At 40.9% G+C, this 25,356-nt stretch overlaps 1 protein-coding gene across 1 annotated transcript in view; it reads left to right on the forward strand.

The window, feature by feature from the left end:
• Positions 1-13,799, forward strand: part of Myom1 (myomesin 1) — a 132,110-nt gene extending 118,311 nt beyond the window's left edge. Inside the window, exons 31-37 of the mRNA XM_047525880.1 lie at positions 255-293; positions 388-493; positions 4,149-4,312; positions 7,007-7,043; positions 7,293-7,315; positions 9,571-9,626; positions 12,961-13,799. Coding sequence (XP_047381836.1) covers positions 255-293; positions 388-493; positions 4,149-4,312; positions 7,007-7,043; positions 7,293-7,315; positions 9,571-9,626; positions 12,961-13,278 — 743 coding nt within the window. The 3' untranslated portion in view covers positions 13,279-13,799. The remainder of the gene's footprint in view (positions 1-254; positions 294-387; positions 494-4,148; positions 4,313-7,006; positions 7,044-7,292; positions 7,316-9,570; positions 9,627-12,960) is intronic.
• The last annotated feature ends 11,557 nt before the right edge of the window (positions 13,800-25,356 follow it).

The following is a 25,356-nucleotide window of genomic DNA, read 5'->3' on the forward strand; positions in this document are numbered from 1 at the left end:
TAAAATATAAATATGGTGATAATTACAAAGAATTAGCAGGAAAAAATATATAGATATTGAAGAAAGCAGAGATCTTTGAAAACCTGATAAAAATTGAGTTGCCCCTCAAAGAACACTAATTTTCAGTTGGTCAATGAATTCACCTTGTGTCCAATTCCTTCCACCAGACAGTTTTTGAGAGTTAACACTTTAGGATTTGACCTTATGTTGAGTGTGTTTTTGCTAAAATTTTGGCTATGAACCTCTATCTACAGCCTTCAAAGAACTGATGACTGAAGTATGCAGGAAAATAGGTAAGTGAAAATTCTCTCACCATAGGAATGCTTTATCATTCTTCTTCCAGCAGGACTTACAAGTACATGAAATAGGCTGTTTTCTTCTTTTCAGCTTTGTCTGCTACTGACCTGAAAATCCAGAGTACAGCTGAAGGCATCCGACTGTACTCTTTTGTTACTTACTACCTGGATGATTTGAAAGTTAACTGGTCCCACAAGTAAGTAAATGGAAACTGACTTGCTGTGTAGAAATTCTTTTTTCACTAGGGAGTGAGAATTAAAAAAATAAGCTATGCCTTTCAGGTAAGGAGACTTCTTAATTCACAGGTCTGACTTAAGACAGAAATACCTGGGCCATTCCCTTAGTGCAAGGTTAGCTCTTTCCCTCAACATGTACGTGGTGAAGCCAGTCGAGGCTACAGTGCATCTTCCTTTGTGATCTAGGAGTTCACTGTTCACAAACATCTCTGTAAGGGAACCTCTACCTCCAGATGGTAGTGCGTGGCTGTCCCTGCCTTGCTAGGCATCCAGACCACATTCTGAGCCCTCTGTTTCTGTATTCAGCTAGCACATGCTGTGGTCTGGAACAGAACGGAAGCAGAGTTCACCAGGAGGCACCAGATTTCCTGTTCTGTGAATTAATGGCCGTTACCAAGAAGCCTCTTCTAGAGAGCCCAAGTTTATCATTGTTGTTTACAGCAACTGGCACAGTAGGGCATTAGCATGTTTCTTGTCCACCCTCAGACAGCTTTGGAGACCTCAAGATGACTTTGAAGATTCGTGTTTGAACTGAATTGAGCCTGAAGATTTGTCCTAATCCCAGGCTGCCTTTCTGGAGCAACAGAGGGATTGTATTCAAGTTCACCTTAAGGATTCCAAGAGCCAAAATAGGTTTTTAAATCAAACCAGTCCTTTCCTTCCCAAACTTGTCAGTGTTCTTAACCTCTGTGCTTCCTTAAGATATCCTGAGCTGAAAGGGAAGAGAGGGTTGCTGTAGATAATCTTTGGTGGGTGTAGCCACCTTCGGTCCAATCTTAGGATGCAGTGGACCTCCATTCCAAACTACCTAATGTTTTTCAGAACCTCACTAAAAAAATAGGTCCTGTGGCATCCCCAGTAGGACGCAGCTAACAATGTTTATTCATGTTGTACCTTCAGTGGACATTGACAATATGCTGGGCACTGCTCCTACCCTTTGGATATATGGATTATTTCATACCCACGCTCTATGGAGTAGGTGCTCCTTACTACAGTGATAAGGAAGCTCAGGCTCCTGGAGATGACTGAGTCAAGGTCACACAGCAGAGAGGTGGATTGAAGAGGCCTGTGCCCAGGTAGCCTCACTCCAGAGCCTGGCTTGTCATGACCCACCCCCCTACTCACCCCCTGTAAATTGCATTAAAAGTCTAGAATGGGGTGGTGGTGCTGGGGAGTGGTTGATCAATGGGTACTAAGTTACAGGTAGATAAGAAGTTCTGGTGTGCTCAGCACAGCAGGTGACTGACTATAGATACAATAATAAACTTTACATTTCCAAAAGCTAGAAGAAAGAATTTTTGAAAGTTTTCATCATAAAAAAATGATAAGTGAGAAGATAGTTATGTTTCACCTGATTTAAATATTACACAATATATACATGTGTTGAAATAGCATGTTGCTCCATTAATATGTATAATTTCTATGTTTTCATGTAACCATTAAAAATAAATACAATTTTTCAAAAGTCTAGGGCTGAGGGTAGAGTACTTGTCTCATATACACAAGGCTCTAAATTGTATCCCTAGTACCGCCAAAAAAAAAAAAAAAAAAAACTTATTGAACTATTGAACAGTTAACTGAAGCTGTATTGTTTTATGTAGAATATTATTTTATTGTTGTTGTTATTAATAATCATTCTTAGAATTCTAAAAAAAGCAAGAAGTAGTAAAATTCCAGTGTGAAATTCTTGGGGTTTCATTCCTTTGTTCTATTTCTTTCAGAATATATTGTAGGAACATAATTATTAAGTTAAAATAGATCAAATTCTAGGAAATTCCTCTGTGACATCTAGGACATTCTAATTTATCAGTATAAAGAATGAGAGAAGCAAAATTAGTTGAACCATCCATCAAAAAGCCTTGTATCATCTCTAAAAGAATTAGTTGTTCCAAAAAAATGAGAACATTGACATTTTTGAGGAAATTGCTATTACACTAGCAAGGCATAAACTTTTTACCTTATTTGGTCTCGTTACTCAGCTTACATTAGTTTCTTGTGTATTCATGTGCCTATGAAGGACTCAGGAATCAAGGATAGTCTTAGCTGGTTTTTTTGTAAGTATGTGGCATAATGAGGAAAAAAAAATTAGGGTTTTGGTCTTGAATTTGCTCCTACTTTCCATTATAGTCTTAGGTAAATTACTTAATTTTATGAATATCAGTTTTCTGTTAAATAAAGGAGCAATAATACACATTCTATCTGAAGTGCTTAACATATGTAAGGTACAATTTTGCATGTTAGCCAGAGATTAAAGAACAGATTTATTATAACAAAGCACAGCACAGTCTTACTCTCTGAGACATGTCTGTTGCTCAGTTGAAATCTGTGGGATACAGATCTGTGGGGTACCTTATATTTTATGGCATTTTAATTTTTAATATCTTTTTAAAAATTTTTTTAGATGTTGATAGATCTTTATTTTATTCGTTTACTTTTATGTGGTGCTGAGAATCAAACCCAGTGCCTCACACATGCTAGGCAAGCACTCACTCTCCCTCTAACCACAACCCCAGCAATTTTTAATATCTTTTTAGATATATAAATAAATATTATTCTTACATGTAATAAGAAAAATACTAAATATCTATTTGAAAGCTAAATCATTTTTGGTGAAAAAAAAATTTTTTTAAGTTAATCTTGTTTATTCAATTATTAACACAGAACATGCTTGTTCTAGAAAATACATTTATGAAATCAGATTACAAAGTAGAAAGAATTCATAATATCCATATTTTCCATAGTTTCACTAGCTAAAATAGGAACATTTGGGAGGTACTTCCTTCCAATCTTTTCTCTATGTATAATTGTTACTATAAAGAAGTAGCTTTGTATACTGCCCTTTTTTTCTTATTTTCTTACACTCTTACAAACTCCATGACGTTTCTTTTAACAGCACAAAGAGTATGTTAACATACTTCTCTCTTATTTCATCTAGAGCAGTAGCATTTCCAGATAGTCAGATCACAGTACAGAGGGTTATATTTCCTGTTCTTCTCTTACAGAGAATACAATGTACGGGTCTGTTTATGACCTACTGTAGAATACTGAGAAACTTACAGGGACAGAGCACATGCCACATTCATTTTGGCAGCCACTCTGCTTTTCATTCACTCTTGGCTCTATTTCCAAGTGCATATTTACATACGTTTTAAATAGCTTTGGAACAACATATGTCAATAGATATCAGGCCCAGATGAGCCTCCATAAGTGTTTTTGACTAGCTTATAAAATCCAGTTTATAGCCATAAATCATGAAATATGCAGCAAAATAGTATGCAGTTTGGCCAGTTAGCTTTAAAGATTTCCTTAATCCTATAAATAAACCCAAGCAAAAACAAAGATATTTATACCACTGAGAAGTATTGGTATCTAGTCTACCCTGGGTCACAGACTAGTATGGGGAGCTAAAACGTTCAGACTATTAGACCCAAAGCGTTGGAATCCAAGTACTGTGCTTCAGGCCCATAATTTCTCTGAAGCAGAAGAATAACATACACAGACCCCACGTTTTTTGAAAGTCTGTAAGTTTATGGTAAGATCCTTAATAAGAGGCAGAGGAAAGAATCGGCTTTGCATGAAAGCAAACAGTAACAATGCTTTCTTTGATTTTAACAGTGGGACTGGTATTAAGTACACAGACAGAGTTAAGAGCGGGGTCACTGGGGAGCAGATCTGGCTACAAATCAATGAGCCTACTCCAAATGACAAAGGCAAATATGTAATGGAACTCTTTGATGGTAAAACTGGACACCAGAAGACAGTGGATCTTTCTGGACAAGGTAAACCAGTATTCTGCAGGTTCAAACTTGATATAGCCAATGGGTATTTTTAAAAGAATAAGGGATGGAAAAAAAGCCATTGTGTTTGTGATATCAAAAGAGGTATGATGTTGGTGATGTCAAAGAACAAAACTTTAATGAACTAAATTTAAGGATCTGATTGACGTTTACTAGTGATTCATGAATCAGGCAGTATTCCCAGTTACCAAATAGAAGAGTACTCCCCAGGTGTGATACAGCAATTGGATTTTGTAAATTAGCATGAGCAAGATAAAGAAAACAGCATAATGCAAAAAAGCAGATTAATTTACATCAGATTTCTTCAGTTACTTTATTTATAGGGTTAAGACAGAGGGGACTTCCTTAGCATGCTGGCTTAGTTTGATTGGGCCTCTTCTGGTTGCTATGAATCCCTGGTTTGGGAAACAGGCCTGTTACATAATTTGATTGCATGGCACCTAGCATAAGTGACTCTATGTTGGTTTGGTCTGGTCTGTTGGGGCCTAGTATAGGAAGTTAGCCTAAAACAATGGCCTCCCACGAATTTTATTAGTAGTGATTTTGGTAAAGCAATTTTAATCAGCCTTGGTGGTAGAAGCAAGAAATTGGTGGGTGGACAATTAGTGTAAGTAAGGTAGAGACAGCAAACATGGAGAGAAAGCACAATTCTAGCAGGAAGTTGCTTTCAAAGAAGGGCAGGTTGACTCGAATCACTTATATAAGAACAAACAATAAAAAACAATAGTTCACAGTGATTGAAATTCAGAGTCCAAGATACCAGTTGTGCTGGTAGAACTGAAGATGTAAATAAAGGGGAATTACTGACAACCCCGAAGTTCTGAAGGATGGAAGGGGCAAGACCAAGGGCAGAGGGGAAAGTTCACTCTGGAAAGGAGTAAGGAGTCTTCTTCATAACTGGAGGAGTGAACCTGAAGAGGCAAAGGCATATTGTTGAGAAGAACAGAAGGAAGGTAGAGACTCTGAGTCCCTATGGGCACAGATTTCTTGGTCGTCTGCTGAGAGATTAGGGGATTCTGGAGAGGACAGGGAAGAGAAGAAAGTCAGGAGAGATGCATGCACACAAGTTCCAAAGAGTAAAGACTAGAAGTAATGCACAATTATTAAGTAAAAATTTTAAAGTTAAAAGATGCACAATTTTAAATTAAAAAAAAAAAAAAAAACACTGTGCCATTTCCCCTTCCTGGTATTACACTCTTCCTTCTATTCTTTCCTAAAGAAGTAAAATTGTCTAGACGGAAGTCTCTAAAGGAGGCTGTGGACTGATTTTTCCCCCCACTTCTTTTTAAAACATAGTCAAAATGTGTAATAACTCTTAATGCTTTTCATCTCAAAGGGTGGAGTTTTAGAAAGCCACTTTTCAAGTCTGCATTGAACTTTTATTGAGCTAGATCCCCTGACCCTCACCCCACGCACCCCACTATGCCTGCACAGACTTACCAAAGGGTTCTCAGGAATGGGAGCTACTACTGAGGGACTTGGGCTTTCTGGGTCACACTTTGCCTGCATCACAACACAAAGTGATAGGGGATTTCTTCCACAGTCCATCTGATCACTTGAAATACAACAGAAAAACGGAAACAATATGTGGGTGATAGACTTGCAACTTTTGTTGTTGTTTTTACTCCATGGCCCACCACAACTTATTTAACTACTCTACTCTCAGAACCTCCTTAAGCTAAAGGCTGTGGGTTGTCTGATCAACATTGCCACTACCGTCACAAATTGGTTCCTCTGTGACCCTTTATTTGTCAGTGTGGTGTGGGGACCAGGACAAGTCCTATACTCTCAGCCCGGCTTAGCCCACCTTGCCTTCTGGTCATTTTACAGATGAGAAAAATAAGGATCGGCAACCTGAGGCCTAACTTTATATTTATTTTTCCATCTGAAAAACGAGGGTGGTGGTCTAGCATTATCTAACTATTCTGTAGACTTAAAATATTGATTCCCAGACCACAGAGGAGCTGAAAGACCAAGTGAGAAGGATTTCAAAGCGAAGCTGCCTTTTTGCTGAAAGTCTTCAATCAGAATGGCTTAGTCCCCCGGCACAGGAAACAGATTTACTTTGCAGCAGTGTCGCTCTCGTTTCCTTGTCTCGCTCATTTCCTTGTCTCTCTGACTTTCGCCTCGGCTCCATCATGGCCTGAGAAACGTTGCTTCGGGCGAGCCTTGGCAGACGCTGTGAAGACTGTAACTCACTGTGCCCTTTTGCCCAAATAGACCAGAAACACGACATAAAGACATTAAGCTGTCTAGCTGGGAGCCTGTGACGTCAGATGATTTAATAAGAGAAAGCTTTTTTGATGAGCAGGATGCTTAGTAGACAACCAACTTTTATTTGAAACAGGTTTTTAGTCCCATTTTTTTTCCCTCGGGTGGGGCTAATAACTGTATCTGCTTAAAGGGTTGAAAGTCACCCACTGAAACGAAAGCATCTACAACCTACTGTTTCATATTTTTTGCCTACAGAGCACTTGCTTGTATTGTTGAGGGTGTTGAGCTGCACAGTGAACACACAGGCAGTCTCATTCAAAGTCAGTTTTGTTATGCTGGGCTGATCATGGTGACCTCAAGTGTGAGTTTTAATTAGCCCCTGTGTCTGGTGATTAATTTTGGTGAAAAAATTCTAACTTTTCTTTCTTTCTTTCTCTCTTCTTTTTCTTTCCCCCCTTGAAGCATATGATGAAGCCTTTGCTGAATTCCAGAGGTTAAAGTAAGTCCCCTCTCTTGGCAAATGCCACTTCCATGTAGTAATTTCCCTAGAAACTTGGGAAGGTACTGCTCAGCCATGTGAGAGTTAAAGTCTTTTGTTTCAAGTGTAGTAAAAGCCCAGCTTCCCACTGCTATATTGAGCAGTGAAATGTCTTTGAAGCAGTGAATGCAGTTAAGGTTAGCTACTTGAAGTCCCACTAAAACAAAACTCTTCTTTGTTTCTATGTTTGTTCGTCTCTCTCAACCACAGACAAGCTGCCATTGCTGAGAAAAGTAAGTAAAAGCCCCTCCACATGTACTCTGGGTATAGATCTGAAATATAATTTCATTTGCTCTTATAAGTACAGACCAAGGAAAGTGAAAGTGATTTTTTTTTCCCCTTCTTCTCCTTTCTTTCATTTTTAAATCTTAGGTGTTCTACATATGTTTCCATTTTAGTCTTGTGAGTAAGAATGTCTATAGAAAGAAGGTCTCAGGTTACATTGAAAGAATGTCACCCACCTCTTGATTTGAGCTATCACCCAGACATTCTGGAGAAATCTCTTAGTTGCAAATCACAGAATCAATTGAGAGTCACTTGCAGACCACAATGCATCAGAAATCATATACACACACATATACATATACATGTACACATTAACGAAAAGAAACATTGTAAATCTGACAACAGGTAAATCACTGTAACTTGTTCCCAACAAGTATTGTGTATTTTTCTGAGAGTTCCTATATGATAGAAGCTGCCAAAGAAGGCCTTCCTTACTTTTGTTGAACTGATCAAACTAATCACAGCCCTTGTGGACACATACCAAACTGTCAAGTCCGCATATTCAGAAATGTACTTACTGTTGTACTTCTGTTAGCTACTTGCTTCACACATAGAGATTTTTAGAACTCCAACAGCCCTGCAGGATCCCAGGAGTCTGACTAATCCGTTTCTTTCTTGGTGTAGGAGATAGAATTTAAATATTTTCATACGGTTAAAACTGCAGAGTTGATCCTGAGTTGGAATTGCAGGGAACTAGGGGAACCAGGTTCCCCACGGCACCAGGTTCTCCAGGATGGGACTTTGAACCTTTCCCTCCCCTCCTTTCTCCCTTCCCCTTTCCCAGCTCAGACCCTGCATTTGTAAGGCTGCTGCTCATGATAAAGGGCAGATGCCAGAACAGGGGCACAGAAGCATGATTAGGGAGTAACAGAGCAGGAGGGGACATTATTATGTCCCTCCCGCTCCTGGATGCACCCAGCAAATCCCACATCCTCAAGGAGTTTCCTGCCTCTCCCAGTCCCTGAACTCGCCTGTGGACAAGGAGCCTGGTCCTCCAGGTCATGTACTCATAGAGCTCTTCTGGCTCAGAGATTTTATACTTCTATAAGGCGTGGAATGCTTACTTCAAACAAATTCTTCCACACAGTCCCAATCCATTAAGTAGGTAAAGCTTAACCACTCCTAACTAAAGTTGGGATGGGGCCCCAGATCCCTACCCCAGCCCCCTTCCACACCTCCTCTCAGTGCCACCCCCCTACCAAAATCCCATGGATACTGTGGAGCAGGTTTGCAAATTTAATGTCCATAGGTCAAATGCAAAACCCCCTCCATCCACTCCATACCTGAGAGACAGGTCCACCCAGCAAGGTAACTGGCCTGATGTCACATAAGTCACTCAGGGAACTAGATGATGGGCTGGGCCCACCAGTGGTATCATGGAATCAGCAATAGAATGAAGTCAAGTTTCTCTGTGAAGGGAATTACAGAAATGAGGGTCAAGCATCACAGATTAGTTGAAGTAGGCCTAAAAACACAAATTTGGCAGCCACTGTGTTAGTGCCAGAGAGGATGCCTTGGAAATGTGTTACAGAAAAGCCCCTTTCCCAGAGCTTAGGTATCCATACCCAGAACACACGATTTTGCCAGAGGCACCAGCCCCTGATTCAATCACGTCATCCAGTATCTCATCCCCTCATCTGAGGGCCTTTATCCTCAGCCAAAGATAGTGGTCTGCACAGAACTGCCAAGAGATACCAGGACACAAGAAAAGAAAGCTCTCTAGGGAAGGCCTCAAAGGAAGCCCACATCTGCATGAGCCTCCAGAGCTCCCCAGCATACGGCCCTTCCATTATGCAAACAGTGTTCAACACTGGGAAATCCAGAAAGAGGCCATGCTGGGCTTGGAGGCCATCCATTAAGATTTGTTCTGCCTCCTTGAGCTTAGCCTCACTAAGCTGCAGAAGGGCCAGGGCTGAAAATAGTCATGAAAATTGTAGAACAGGTCTTAAAGGGACGAAGCAATCCCAAGCTGGTAATTTAGGTACAGCTGCAGGTACCCAGGCATGTACAATATGTAGGTAAAGAAGGATTAAAGTTCAGAACCACTGGATAATTTTCTTATTTTGCATATTGATGAAAGTATGAAATAACCATCAGGAGAGGAAAAACTAAATTGGGAAATTCATCCTCTGGGGTGGTTTTGTTAGCGTAATCGCTGGCTCTCACAATTGCAGTGATTAACCAGAAATGTCTATGCTTGCAGACCGTGCCCGGGTGTTGGGCGGTCTCCCTGATGTGGTCACCATCCAGGAGGGCAAGGTGAGTATGCGCAATCCTGTCTGCTCCCAGCACCCCAGGCTCTGTCCCATCTTTTAAGATGTACTTATTCCACGATCCCCATGTTAGTCCTTGGCTTCTTGGAATGTCCAAAATAGCCAAATACAGGGCTTAAAATGCAAGTTGTTTTCTTCTCATCTTAATATTTTGTAGGCCAAGCATTCAGGATGCAAGTTTGTCTCATGTGGACATAGAGAGAGACCCACTTGGGTCTCTCTGGAGTCACCCTTTATAATCATGAGAAACTAGGGCTGGGGATATAGCTCAGTTGATAGAGTGCTTGCCTTGCAAGTACAAGGCCCTGGGTTCAATCCCCAGTACCACCAAAAAAAAAAAAAAAAATTCATGAGAAACTGAAAAATGTTAGGTCATAACTCTGTGACCCATATGGGAGAAGAAAGAAGTAACCTCTAACACACGATGGGAAATGGACTGTACTATTACAAAGTGTCTCACCTTGGCAGGGACAGACTCCTCCATGCATTTCTATAGTCTTTGTTTCTTGTAAAAACTGATTTCTCTCCACTTGATTTTAAATGTTCCTGGCTCCACAACAATCTCTTTAAGAGGCAGCATTCTGGCCTGTATTCACTTTCATCATTCCTGTATTTCATTAAAGCAAGTTTAATCTGGCAGCAGCCATAAGTGTAGAGATATTTATAGTGGAACAAAACTTTTTCTCACCTCAAAGGGTAGTGAAGACCTACAGTGGGCACTGGGAACTCGGGTAACAAAGCAAAGCATATCGAAATGCTTTAGTGAGAGGAGGTTCTGATCAGCTGCATTTCTTCATGGGTGGAAATTGTAGTCACAGTTGAATTTAAGCTCCATCATGGCAGGGTTGCTTTTGTTCTTAAACCCTCTGTTCCATTTCCCTCACCTAATGAGTTTGGACTCACTCGATAGTGATGAGAGAGAATGTATATGAAACCACTTTGTAATTTATAACTCAAGTCTAAAGTACAGATATGAGTTTTTCATGAAGCTTAAGGAGTTTAGGAGTTTTTCTTAAGTTTTAACCCCATGTAATCACAATTTCCAAAATTATATGCCTGGTTTGCTTGTTTAAGCTTAATGGCAATAATTTGACTCATAAATTTCTTCCTGAAATGTATCTTTAGAATAAGTCAGTAAAAAATGCTAATTAATTATGGAATAAAAATTGGCCTACCCAGTTTTTACTTCTACAGAAGAGATAACAAGTGATCACAGAAGACCCATTAGAAAGATATTTAGAAGAACATGCCTTTCTTTGTCCATTGTGATCCCTAGTTCTTTCCTTATAATCTCTGGATTTTAGTAAGAAACAAATGCAAAAATAGAATTTAAAATGTGAAGTAAATTGAACATCATCAGTCATCAGGGAAGTGAAAGACCACAATGAAATATCATGACATACCTACCAGAGTTGCTATAATACAAAATGGTACACAACAAAAATATCCAGAGTGGCAATGCTGGTAAGATGTGGAGAGACTGAATCACTTGTTCATTGCTGGTAGAAATGTAAACCAAAATTATACAGCTTCTTAGGAAAACAGTTTGGCAATTTCTGGGAAAAAAAATGAATCATGCATTTACTATACAATCTAGCAATTGCACCCTTGGCATTTATCCCAAAGAAATGGAAACTTACGTTTATATTTAAAAAAAAAAAACAAAAAAAAACTACACCCAGCTGCTCAGGAGACTGAGGCAGGAGGATTATGAGTTCAGAGCCAATCTCAGCAACTTGGAGAGGCCCTAAGCAACTCAGCAAGACCCTGTCTCACAATAAAATTTATAAAGGGCTGGGGATGTGTCTTAGAGGTTAAGTGTCCCTGGGTTCAATCCCTGGTACCAAAAAAGAAAACAAACAAAAAAACTTTAATAATGTTCAGAGCACTTATTTATAATGTCCCCAAGCTGGAAACAGTACAGATGACCCCTTAGAGGCATGTATATACCATGACACACTATTCAGCAATAAAGAGGGACAAACTATTGATAGATGCAACAATTTAGATGAATCTGCAAGGAATTATGCTGAGTTAAAAAGTCGATCCTGAAAGGTAACATGCTGTAGATATTATTTATATAACTTTTTGAAATGGCAAAATTTTAGAAATGGGAAACAGGTTAGAGGTTACCAGGGACTAAGAATGTGGTTGAGAAGTTGGAGGGCAGAGGCGGGTGTGGTTGTTGAAGGACAACACAGGGGTTCTTATGGCGATGGAAATATGTATCTTGACTCTGATGGTACATGCAAGGACTTACACAAGGGAGGAGTAGAACAAAACTCCCAAACAAATACAAATGAGTACAAATAAAATTAAGGAAATCTGGCTGGGCACAGTGGCTCATGCCTGTCATCCCAGCAGTTCAGGAGGCTGAGGCAGGAGGATTGCGAGTTCAAAGCCAGCCTCAGCAATTTAGTGAGGCAACTTGGGGAGACCTTATCTCTCAATAAAATATTAAAAGGGGCTGGGGATGTGCTCAGTGGTTAAGCACCCCTTGGTTCAATTCCCAGTACCAAAAAATAAATATTAAAAAAAAATTAAGCAAGATCAGTGGATTGTACCAATGTACTGGTTATGATATTGTAGGATCTTTTGTAAAACATTATCATTGGGAGAAACTGGGTACACAGGATGTCTTTTATTTCTTACAAATGCACATGAATATACAGTTATTTAATTTTTTTCCAATCACAAGTAAGGTAGTATAAAACCGTAGCCTGAATACCAATTCTTTAGAATAAGAAGCCTGCAGCACAGATGGGAGCATCTTATTTAGGCTAGGTTTTGGTGGAGCATCTCTGCAGTTGTACAGATTAACTGGGGCTCGAAGAGCAAAGTAAAATGAGGAAGATGGAATGTGAAAATGAGTCGCATTGTCTGGACCAGCTGTTCCCATTCTGCTGCTGGGCCCTGTGAAGTAAATGAGATGCAAACGTGAGCAGGTGGTGATGGTGGCAATAAGGAGGTTTCTGTACTGACACAGAGCCCAGAAAGCCACATTTGAGTAAAAGCCATCTGTGTTTATAAAGGAGAAAGTGGAGGAGACAGGAAATGGAAATAGAACTCCTTGACTGTTTTGATGACAAGCATTCCAGAAGCCTAAACACCCTGGCCCTACAGAAACCTACTCACAAGTTATTCAAACTGTAACTCACGCAGATGCTCACGCGTAACTGCTGTAAGCCCAGGTTTGGGAGGTTTCTATTTGTCTTCCGTCTGGTCATGCCAAACTGCCAGCCAGCAAGCAAGATTCTCGAAGTTGGATCATTCTATCTGACTTCTTCCCCCTATCCCAATCCCTAAAACCTGTTTTGCAGGCCCTTAATCTCACTTGCAACGTGTGGGGCGACCCGACTCCAGAGGTCTCCTGGCTGAAGAATGAGAAGTCGCTGGCCTCTGATGACCACTGCAGCCTCAGGTTCGAGGCCGGCAAGACTGCCTACTTCACCATCACGGGTGTGAGCACGGCAGACTCTGGCAAGTACGGGCTGGTGGTGAAGAACAAGTATGGCACCGAGACAAGCGACTTCACCGTCAGCGTGTTCATCCCAGAGGACGAGGCAAGGATAGCCGTATCGGAGCCCCAGAAGGGCAACCAGAAGTCCTCCCAGAAAGGCAACCAGAAGTCCAAGTGAACGAGACCGGGTTGAGGGGTGCAGGGGGAGCCAAGATCAGCAGAGCTGACCTTGCTGCTGTGTGTGAGTGGTTGGGGTTAAGGGTCAGGAAGACGTCTTGGTTTCTCCTATTTTGTGCTGGCTTGGGGTGGGGGAACTGTCAAATCTAATTCATATGTTTAAAAAAGCATCAACTGATGACTCTTTAATTGGTTTTCATTATCTATAAATTATGTGCTGAGAAAATACCACTGGTAGCACATTTATTAGTTTTAAGGAAAAGATCCAAATAATGTTGGAGGGATGTTGCATGATGGTCAGAGAGCAGAGGAACGTGTTGTGGGGCAGAGTTGGGATTGGATGAGATTTTACCAGTAAGTTCTCTTGGGTAACAATGATACTTCAGCATCCTATCACCATGGACACCAGCTGGTAAGCCATCAGTGTGTTTTGGTGTGCTGTTACAACAGTGATGTGTGTTTCTGTGGGCAGCCTTGTGATCTGGCACCTCCTTGGTATGAATAAACCGTCTCACATCTTTCCTGGTGTTTCTCTGATTCTGATTTGCCGCTCATTTGGGAGTCTTCTGCTGCTCCTTCCTCAACACTTCTCAGAGCACATTTTCTGGTTTACGTGTTTTGGTTAAAACAGAACCTCCAGAACATGACCAGTTAAGCCATCAGAGGTCTGAAATTACAGTTGCTACACATCGGGTCATTTACCATACAATCAAGCCAACCTCATGGTTAAGATACCCAAGGAAATTGAAGAAAAGGTGTCAGTTCCCTGTGATAAAATGGTGTGAGGTGCCCAGTGCCAGACTTGGCGACTAAGGGCCCACGGCTAAGAATAAAAGGCACCAACGCACCCTCCCTCTAGGCTCAGAGAACTGCCAGCTTTGGGGTGAGGCACCCTGCCAGGCTTGTGGAAAGGCAACTCCTAGCAACAGCTGCTTCAGGAAGTTTGATTCCCATCCCCCAGCACCACACAGGCAATCGGGCACACACACACAGCCCCCCAACTGGAAGAAAATGGTAATAGTGAAGTTTCCCCTTCCTCCTCCCACCAAGGGCAGGTGTCTCAGTCTGTTTTATGCTGCTATCATAGACTATCTAGGACTGTGTGATTTGTAATTGCAAAAAGAGATTAATTTCCTATAGTCCTGGAGGCTGGGAAGTCCAAGATGAAGAGGCTGGCTTCTGGCAAGGAGCTTGCTGCATCATCCCATGGTGGTAGGAGGAAGGGTAAGAGTTTAAACTCACAAGAGGGGTGGAGGAGAGGACCCAACTGGTACTTTTATCAGAAACCTGCTCCTGCTTTACACCATAACTGCAGTAATCCATTCATGAGCACCCTCATGATCTAATGACCTCTTTAAAGTCCTGCTTCTGAAGAGTGTTGCTTTAAAGATTAAGTTTTCAGTACATGAAATTTGGGGGACACATTCAAAATGTAGCAAGAGGGGATGGAGCAGAAGACTCCCCTATGTAGTTGGGAGGGTCCCTGCACACCCTCTCCTTTACAAGGTTCAAGGCTGGAAATTGCCTCTCAGCTCACTGTTGCCAATTCACTTGTCCAACTGAGACCTGATGCTGGTGCTATGGCATTGAGCACAGTGAGGTTTGAGACACTCTATTCTTACTTAGCCGTGGCAAGTGCTATGGTTTGGGTGTGCTTTGAGTATGTCCCCCAAGGGTCGTGTGTTGGCAGCTTGGTCCTCATTGTGTTGATGTAGGAGGTGATAGGACCTTTGAGAGGTGAGGCATTGTGGGAGGTGCTTAGGCCATTGGGGGCACTGCCCTCAGAAAGGTGGAGGTAGTTCTCATGAGAGCAAGTTACTGCCTGACCTCTGAATCATTCATCTGGCTTCCTGTCTGGCTATGTGATCTCTCACTCCACACACACTCCCACATTGAAGCCACCTGCCATTAGGTCCTTGCCAAAAGCCAAACCAATAGGGGTTTCCTAATCTTGGTTTCAACCTCCAACACTATGAGCTAAATAATAACCTCTTTTCTCTATAAAGTTACCCACATTCAAGTATTTTGCTATAATAATATAAAATAGATTGCTATTGCAGGTAAATGAATTTCAGGGGTTAAGTGAAAGGAGGAAGGTGGTTGGCCAAGAACAATTTGAAGTTTTCCCTGCCAGAAGAAATGGGATACCTCTGGACAAGTGGACCCAGAAAGAATGAATTGCTGAATAGATTCCTGCCAGGGAGCCAGAGAGAGGGGAAAGGGTCAAACAGTGGCAGGTCTCCCAGGCTGTGAGGCTATACAGGCAAGAGGTTGCTAAAACTCTCCAAAGAACATCCTACATAACAGCCAGCACAGCAGCATTTCCAATGTGGGGAGAAATGGGGCATAAGAGAGCACAGCCTGACAGCCCAACCTGCAGTTCCACCTGCTGGAACAGAGACTGCGGGGGAAGGAGAAGGATTCTGAATCATAAGAAGACAAAGTTTAAAATGGTGTGTTCTATATTCTGAAATTGTGTGAAAACGTATGAAGTTGAAGTGCACCATTCCACAGTCTTAATGAGAGGTGATATCAGGGAAAGAAATGATGCCCATATTCAGAGCTCTATATACTGAGATTTCCCAATAAAAATGGTTCGAAGAACTATTTTAGCCATTATAATGATGAAACTAAATCAGCTACATCATGATTTGGTGGCTTAGGTAAAAAGCTACTATTTCTAAACAGGAAAACATACGTGAAACTGAGATACTTTCTAACACAAATTTGCAAATTTGTAACCTGCTAAATGTGAGCTATTGATCTGCAAAAGGCATAGTGGAATGCAGAAAAGACAGTTTAGTTTTATTTTTATAAAATTAAGATATAGGGCTGGGGATATAGCTCAGTTGGTAGAGTGCTTGCCTTGCAAGCACAAAGCCCTGGGTTCAATCCCCAGCACCACAAAACAAAAAAAAAAAAAAAAAAAAAAAAAAAATTAAGATATAGTCAAATGATAAATTTTGAAACTTTCCTAAGTCCTTGAAGTTTAGTTTTACATTTTTTCTATCTAGAAATCTAGTCATTGAAAAAAATTAATTTTAAGACTGCTTTTTATAATATAGCTAAATTTCCCTTTAATGTGTTAAACTATATTTATCAATTAATATATTTCCTTGTCATTATAATCACTACTATTGTCTGACTTAAACAAAACCATCCCAAGAACTCAAAGAACTTTATGACCTTCTAAGCTACATTTATAAATATGGAAAATTCAGTGTTCTTTTAAATGTTCTCATGTTATATATAAACCTAGACCAACAGAAAATCACAATCAAGCATTTTAAGTTAGAATCACAAAGCTGAGCTGTTACTAGGCTAAATCATATATTTACATATATAAAAATCAAATACATACAGACTCCATAATGCAATAGTATTAATTTTACCTAGATATGGTCCCTAGGACTGGGGACTGGAGTTTTAATACGGATACCTGAATGAAAGACATGCACGCAGATTGCTCAAGGTAGGAAGTCAGTACCAAAATCCCTGCATAAAGTTGATATGAGCAAAGGGTGACTTTGTCAAAACAAAACTGGGAATAGTAAAAATATCACCAACTGACACTGAGAAACTGTATGGAATTTGCTATCTGCACGGAGGTCATTCTAGGGGAAAAAAAGCACTGCATGCATGTGGAGTCCATGTTTATAGCACCACATGGTGCAGAAATCTCAAGTTAATAACTCCCACAAAATGGTCAATGGCCCCAGAGAAGCAAATGTAAAACTACATTACAGGAGACGTGTGTGTCTATCCACAAAGGATTGCTGTTATGGAAAGTGTTCTCTCATCATAAACAACTTGAAAACCAGGGGGAGATATAGGAAAAAGGTGTCTGGGGATTGGCTAGCAGATGTGCAGGACTGTGATCCCTGAGAGAATGGGGAGAAGTTCAGACACCTCTGACTTCTCCAGCTTCTTGCCCGGATGTTCAGGCTGTCAGTCTCACTGAACTGAAGAGATAGAGATTGAAGTTCAAGTAGGCTAAGATGTCTACATGTATGAGAAAGGGTATTAGAGAAAAGAGAATTTCACAGAGATTGGGCACTGGAGGGCTGCACATGGTCTTTGGCTGAACACTGCTCTGTGGTTGCGTGGGGAAAGATCCACGGGAACGTCACAGGCCAGACAATCCTTAGAGCTCACTTGTGCTGGAAGTAGTTCTCATCTCCACCAGTCAGAATGAAAAGACTTTGTGATACACAGAGTAATGGGTAGCATCCTCAGAAGTTTCTCACTTTGGTAGTGGAGTTAAAATAATCCTAGACTAAAAGCTGTTCTGAACTCATCCTAACAAAGCTTGAAAGTCAGGTTTAAAAGCATCAGATTTCTATAAGAGTTTAGCAAGTGTGTCATGAAGGAAGTATGACACACTTCAAATGAACACATTCTTCATATGTGTTCACCCTTTGCACATTATCAGATTCATCATAGCCAGTATCCAATCAAAAATTAGCAGACCTACAAAGCATAAACATAAGACTAATAACTGGAATACAAATATAGTAATAATAACAAACCCAGAAATGACCAGATGACAGAATCAACAGACAAGGGGTCTAAGAGTATATAGCTCAGTGACAGGGTGTATACTTGCATGTAGACCAGGATCTTAACATCCATTATAAATAAATATATTTCATATATTTAAGAAGCCAGATGAAAGACTGACAACATTAAGTGAGACATGGAAGAACACCAACACATATCATAATGAATTTGCTGAAAAACACTGATAAAGAGAAAATCTTAAAAGCAGTCAGAATAAAACAACAATGAATTATGTACAGGGGAACAAATATGAGAATAACACAAGACTTCTCTTGATAAGTGATAGAAGCCAGGGGACAATGGTGCAAGATCTTTAAAGTGCCAAAAGAAAAACAGTCAACCAAGCATTCTCTACCTACTAAAGATACTGTGCAATAATTAAAGTAAAACAAAGACTTTTTCCAACAAACTGAAGCTGAGAGATCTACCACCCACAGATCTGTGCTGCAAGAAACATTGCAGTACAGAGGTAAGTGGCATCAGAAGGAAATTCAGATCCACGGAGAATGAAGAGTGTCAGAACTGGTAAACATGTGGCTGAAGATGAAACAGTTATTCTCATTTTTTAGTTTCTTTTATTTTTGTTCCTGATGCACCTCTGCCAGAGACCTGGACTCAAACCCCAGCACACTCTCCCTCCATGGAAACCAGGGTTCTCCAGGCTCAGGGCAGATCCCAGCAAGGGTATTGCCAGGGAATAGATGCTGGCCTGCCCCTGAGAGCACTCACCACCCCTTTCATCCCTCTGGTCTTGGGAAATCCAACTCTCCCCTGGGCTGGAGCACATAAGGGCCTCTTGCAGTGTCTGTGAACATGGTGAACAAGAAGAGAATTCCCAGGCCAGAAAGATATTTAGGATGTAACATGGAAAGGTCTTGGAGTGTGGACTGCAGCGGTGTCGAGGGAGCGCGAATGACTCAGGAGGACTTGCCTGCTACACACCTGAGCACCTGGATGGATAGTTTTGCAGCTGAAAGGAGGGCCACATGGGGATGGGAGAGATTTCATGAAATGCAGCATCACGGAAAAGTTGTGAGTTTACCAAAGACTCAGAGTAAGAAATTATGGCTTTCAGAAGGTATTGGTTACAAAGAGCCCTGACAACAAGAAAAGGAGGTGGTGTGAGAGGTGTAACCAGAAAGCAATGGAGGATGGTATTTACATGGTTACTGGGTTGAAGTCTAAGAACAAAAGAAAGAATGTGAGTTAAAGCACCAGGAAGTCTGAATTCCTGTAGCGTGTATTAGAGAAACAAAAACAAAATAAAAGCCCTCTCATCTTTGTGGCACATTCACCAAATCTGCATTATGACAGCAAGTCTTTACAATAGAGGTATTAAGAGCCAGTGCTCTCAGGCATAGAATCGGGAATTTTCTTTACTGCTTTGGCAAATACAGCAACACTTCCAGGTACTGTGCAGCATTTGTGATGCAGACTAACACTGTTTTGTTATTAGCACAAACTGTATTCGGGTTACTTCTAAGTATCCACTGCTTTCAACTGAAAGGGGGACTTATGGATTTAGAGTACCACTGGCACAACCTCAAGTGTTCATTATGTTCTGCTCAGTGGCCATTCGTTATCCACAGCAAGGTGTTTAGATAAAACACAGATTTTATAGACGATTGATTACAGCCATGATACACATTGACCATTACATTGTAGATTTAGATGTTTGCAATTTGACCTAGGAGGATCACAAGTTCAAAGCCAACCTCAGCAACTTAGTGAGGCCCTGAGCAACTGAGCGAGGCCCAATCTCAAAATAAAAAATAAAAACGGGCTGGGGATATGGCTTAATGATTAAGTAACCCTGGGTTCAATTCCTGGTACCAAAAAAATAAATAAATAAAAATAAAAAAGAACTTTAAGAAAAGTCTTAAGTTATTTAAATCACTTTTGATGCATCAAATATGATTACATTAAAATCTCAACCTCTAAAATGTACATGAAAGTTTCCAAACTTGCTTAGCTCCTGATGGAAGATGTGAGTACCAAGGAACAGTGCCTACTCCCTGTTATCTACTTTAGAGGGTAAATATTTCTGTTCTGAAAAAAGGGAAAGAATGGTATACAAGTAAGTTTCATTGAAAACACTTTGGAAGCCTGAGGATATCGCTCAGTGTTAGAGCACTTGCTAGTCTTTCAGGTCCTGGATTCCATTGCTGATGCTGCAAAACAAAATATGTCCCCACCACTACAAAAAAGAAAACAAAAAATTGGAAACAAAACAGGCCCTACTGGTCAGAAAAAAAGGTGTCACATTCCTTGGGAAAGTAGAAGTGAAACGTCCCTTTCAGAGACCAAGAGATGTGTTCCAGAATTGGAGTGTGTTTTATTACCTGGTGCTGTTTTGATCACCCCAGGGCTGATCTAGGATATCCTAATGCACTCTCCTGCTCAGTGTGCCCAGGAACTGGCCACAGAAGATCTCTTCAAACTGCCCTCCATGCCAGTTGAAGTACATATATGAACATCCCCTCCTCTCCCATTCTGCTCCTTCTAACTTAAAATTACCAACTGGAAAGAGCTCCCCTGCTCACCAATGTCTGCCAATACAGGTACCTCCAAATCCTAAACTTCCCACTCCATCCAGTCCCCTACACCAGAAACTTCTGCACACCCCAAATTCAACTGCATTGCCAAGAGGAAGTCTTGTGGTGGCTGTTCTATTTGACAAGAGAAAACTGTACAGAGAAAGAAGGGAAGAAGCTCCTTGTTGGGGCAGAGCCAAAAAAATCTGAAATCCTCCTCTCAGGAGAATTTCAGTTTCAGCAGGCTTGAGGGAAAGACGAGGAAAAGATGAAAATGAAAACCAATCCTTGTTTCCTTCGCAAAACTGAAGGAGAAGCAATTACCTCTATGCCATCTTTTAAAAACATGTCATTATTTTTTCTATTCATTCATTCATTCAACAAATAATTACTTAGCTCCTGATCTAGGCCAGGCCCTGTTCCCCACAGGCCCCTCAGCATGACAGGCTGAAAAGCTCCTGTGCTTGCCTGCTAGCCAGGCTTATGTCCAGTGCAAGTGGAAAAGTACCGACAGCCTGACCTCTGATAGGCACTGCCGGAAGTCATGGAAGTGACCTGGGGTGAAGAACTGGTTTTTTCCCAGTGTGGCAGGATGGAGCTCCTCTTGTGTGTCGGGGCTGGGAGTTGAAGGGCGAAAAGAGAGAAAGGGTGGGAAAAGTATGTGCTGGCTTCTGTGCATAAACTTCACATTGCTACAGAATTAGACTTTTACTTAAATAATTTAAATTGGGATGTTTCTCTATGTTATATTTCTTGAGGCTCTTTGTACTTAATTTGATTTCTTATCTAGGCCACCTTATGGTAGTTAACCTTTCAAAAAGTTGTTAAGAACTTTTTTTTTTTTTTTTTTTTTTTGCGGTGTTGGGGATTGAACCCAGGGCCTTAGTGCTTAAGGGGCAAGCACTCTACCAACTGAGCTATCTCCCCAGCCCCTGTTAAGAACTATTAAAGACGATCATTGCCTTTAAATATAAGGCACCAAAGAAATAGAAAAGCTGCAAGTAAAAATATATAATAGAATAATAGAAATATTTTACATGTATTTTAAAACACAATCTTGTAAACTGATTTAACCTATAAAGTAGATGTTTTGATGTCCCTAGTTCTACTAGAAACTGAGTGGATGACTTTCAAGAAATGTTAATAAAGAAGCAGATTGATCTTGGCATAGAAGAAGTGCAGAGCCCAATCATCCCACTTCCACTCTACAAAACTAAAATAATAGGAAAATTTTATTATCCTAAGGCTAAAGATGTCTAGTAAATGTTCAGATCTTTGCTGATAAATAATTTAAAGCAAAAGAAGCCAAGAAACTATGGAAAGTTTTTTTTAAGAAATAAAAACCCACATATTAGTGGAAACATTTATTTTCAATAAATTTATTTGTTGTATGTTGTTGTATTGTTTACTATGTAGAGAGGTTATTTGTTGTGTAGCGATATTACATAGAAATATAATGCATATTTTATTGTATTATAATAATATTTATATTGCATTATAGTTGCATATTGTAGAGTTACAAACAAGATAAAAATTAGGGGATTTTTAAAAAAATTGTATAAAGGCCTTAAATGGTAAGGCATTCTAAGTTGCTTTTCTCTTTTATGGTAGCCACAGTTACAGAAAGGCAGTGTGTCCCTGGTCAACCCAGGAAATTTGTTACAAAGACATCATTCAAAACAAGAGTCAAACTCTGAGAACTCCTTTTAAAATGAAATGGAAAAAGAAAAAAAAAAAAAAAAAAACAGAAAATGTTTACTTCTATAGACTTCAAAGTACTTTATATGGAGATTAGACAATTCACTTCTAAAAAAAAAAATTCTAGCACAATTCACTGGTGCTGTGGGTCTCTTACATGAGGCCTTGAGGGTGTCACACCATTATTATAGCATGATTCTCTCTCTTGTTGAAGATATTCATACGCCTGCACAGAGGTACACACACCTCCTTTACCCACAGAGAATTTACCTTGAGGAGCTGGCAAAAGTCCTGCTAAGCATCTAATGTGTTAAAATGAGAGGGTTGTTGATCAGAGATTTTAGTACTCAGTAATGTAGGTCACCTGAATATAAGTCTGTTTTGCATTTGCTGTCATTCATTCATTTCTTGAACAAATATTTACTGAGCAAAGACTGTAGGGATGACAAGATGAATCAGCAGGAGATTTCCCCTCGGGATGCTTACTGAATGCTGTCTAATGCAGTGATTGGGATGTGAATTGCCATAATGCAAGCAACACATTCATGACCAAGATACAGACAACACGCATTATTTGAGCTCAGAGAAGAGATGCAGTACTCCAGGAGAAGGTGGAATCCAGGATGGAGAAACAGCTCCATGGAAATAGAAGAAAAGTCATTGAGCTTTCATAAGCAGGTGGGGTTTTCTGCTAGAGGGAATTTCTTCTAGAAACCCTTCAACATTGTAAGGTCAGATGCAAGTGACCAGAAAGGAGTCAGACCAAGAGAGGCTGAACGAAGATTTATTGGGGTTTGGCCCTCAGGCAAGATTCTCCATTCCTCTGGGGTGAAAGGCCAGGGTAGAGGGTTGGGGAATCCTTAAGTGGCTTTATAGTCTGGAATTGGCAGGGGAAGGCTTGAGGGTTTAGGGTCCCCCTGGGGTTGGCTGGGGACTCGTTGATTGATGGGTGGTTGCAAGATGCCACTAGGGTTTATCTGCCAATATCTGATGGGTTGTTCTTTGGCGCACGCGGGCTGCCTGATGCCCCGCCACCATATAGCTGCTCAGACCTCCCTAACAATCACCATGAAGCCATCCCTGGTTTATAAGGGAATAAGCTTCAATAAATGCTCCCAGAAAAAAGAGGTGTCCCGCAGAATTGATTTTGTCCTTATTATGGGCTGAATTGTGTCCCTAGGAATTCAAAGGTTGAAGCCACAATCCTAATACCTCACAACAAGACTGTGCTTGGAGATAGGTCTTCAAAGACATAACGCAAAAAGAGGCCATTTTAGTGATCTCTAATGCCACATGGCTGATGGCTTCATAAGAAGAGGAGTTTAGGTCACAGACACAGAGAAGGAAGATCATGTGAAGACAGGAGAAGCAGGTCATCTAAAAGCCAAAGAGAGTCAGGCACAGTGGCATACACCTGTAATCCGAGCTATTCAAGAGACTGCGACAGGAAGACCACAAGCTTGAGGCCAGACTCTGCAACTCAGCAACAGTCTCAGAATAGAAACTTTTAAAAAGGGCTGGGGATCCAGCTCCGTGGAAGAGCACCCCTCAGTTCAATTCCCAGTATTGCAAAAAATAAAAAAGGAGTGAGAACTCAGGAAAAACTAGATTTATGACACTTTGATCTTAGACTTCTAACCTCCAGAATTGTAAGACTATAGTTTTCTGATATTTCTGCGACACTTTGACTATCAGACTAACAGTCCCCATCGGGACCCCAGACATTCCCTGATTTGGTTTCTGGGCTCCCTACCTCACTCCTGCTTACAACTCAGCCCAACCATGCTGGTGGACCACTGTGAAGGGCCATCTCACCAGGAGACATGCAGATGGAAGAGAATAAGATTCAGCCCTAGAGGCAACAGGGAACACCTCTTAAAGCCCTACTAATCTCAGAGAATTGCGTTCAGCAGTGGATCACTGAAGTTTGTGCTGCTACTGAAAAGCCCTTACAGTATGCAGCTACTGTCCTAAGCCCACCATAAGCACAACAGGAAGATACTATGATTGGGCTGCATCCCAGATGAGGAATCAGAGGCACCCCAAAGGATTTTTGTCTAACACCACAGGACTAACTTGGGGGCTGAGCCAGGTTTGAGCTGAGACATTTAGACTCCAGACTCCACATTCCTGCCAGTTTATTAGACTCTGTTGCCCCTCAGCTTAAACACAAATAAAATATCTTCTCAGTCTTCAAGACATGCCAGAAGCCTTACGATCCCACCAAGTTTGCAAAGGCACATTTGGGAGAAGGGGACAATCTGGGTATTACTGCAGAGTGAGCTGCTGCCGAAGTCTCCTCCTGTCCCCCCAGACCTGCCTCAAACACGCAGACATGCCAGATAAACATAACAAAAATGTCTTTAGTGCCGTTAGAGCACAGAGGAAGGAAGAAATCTCTTGAATGTAAAATCCTTCAGGGCAAAGACATTATTTAATTCATTACCAATTCTCTAGGGCTTAGAACTGTGCCTGTCAGAGCAATAGGCATTCAATAAATATTTGTGCAATGAAAAAAATTAGGGGCTGGGGCCAAAGTAAACTCAAAGTCAAAGTAGTGTTCAAGAGTAAAACTGAATGAAGAGAGATGTTAGAATTCAACATAAACCTGACGAGTAGGGAGCTGGGGTCTTGATGTTCATACATTAACTATTCCCATATCAAATTCATGATGTTCGTGCATATCAAAAGATGAAACCACTAATCTGTGTGAGAAGGGTTCTCTGTATAAAACCATCCCTGAGGAAGAAACAAGAACACTAACTAGACAACCAGTTAGTCCTGAGAAGCCATAGCAAGCTGATCTGCTTTCCCAGACATTTGTCTATACTACCAAAGGAATGTGGGACTCTGAAAGAAAGCAACTATTACAGATAAACTTATAAACAAAAATTCGAAACTGTTATGGTCGGGCTGGGGTTGTGGCTCAGTGGTAGAGCACTTGCCTAGAATGGGCGAGGCACTGGATTTGATCCTCAGCACCAATTTAAAAAAGAAGAAAAGAAAATGAAAAAGAAACTGCTATGGTTTAGATATGAGGTGTCCCCCAAAAAGTAATGTGTGAGACAATTCAAGAATGTTCATAGGTGAGATGATTAGATTATGAGAGCTATAACCTAATTAGTATGTTAACCCACTGATATGAATCAACAGGATGGTAACAATAGACAGGTAGGGTGTGGCTGGAGGAAGCAGGTCCTGAGGGTGTGCCTTTGGGGTTTTGAGCAGCACCCCACCCCCTGCATACTCCCCGTCTCTCCACCCTTCCCAGCATCTGTGTCTGAGTT

This window comes from Sciurus carolinensis, chromosome 15 (assembly GCF_902686445.1).
Source record: "Sciurus carolinensis chromosome 15, mSciCar1.2, whole genome shotgun sequence".
NCBI classification, from domain to species: domain Eukaryota; kingdom Metazoa; phylum Chordata; class Mammalia; order Rodentia; family Sciuridae; genus Sciurus; species Sciurus carolinensis.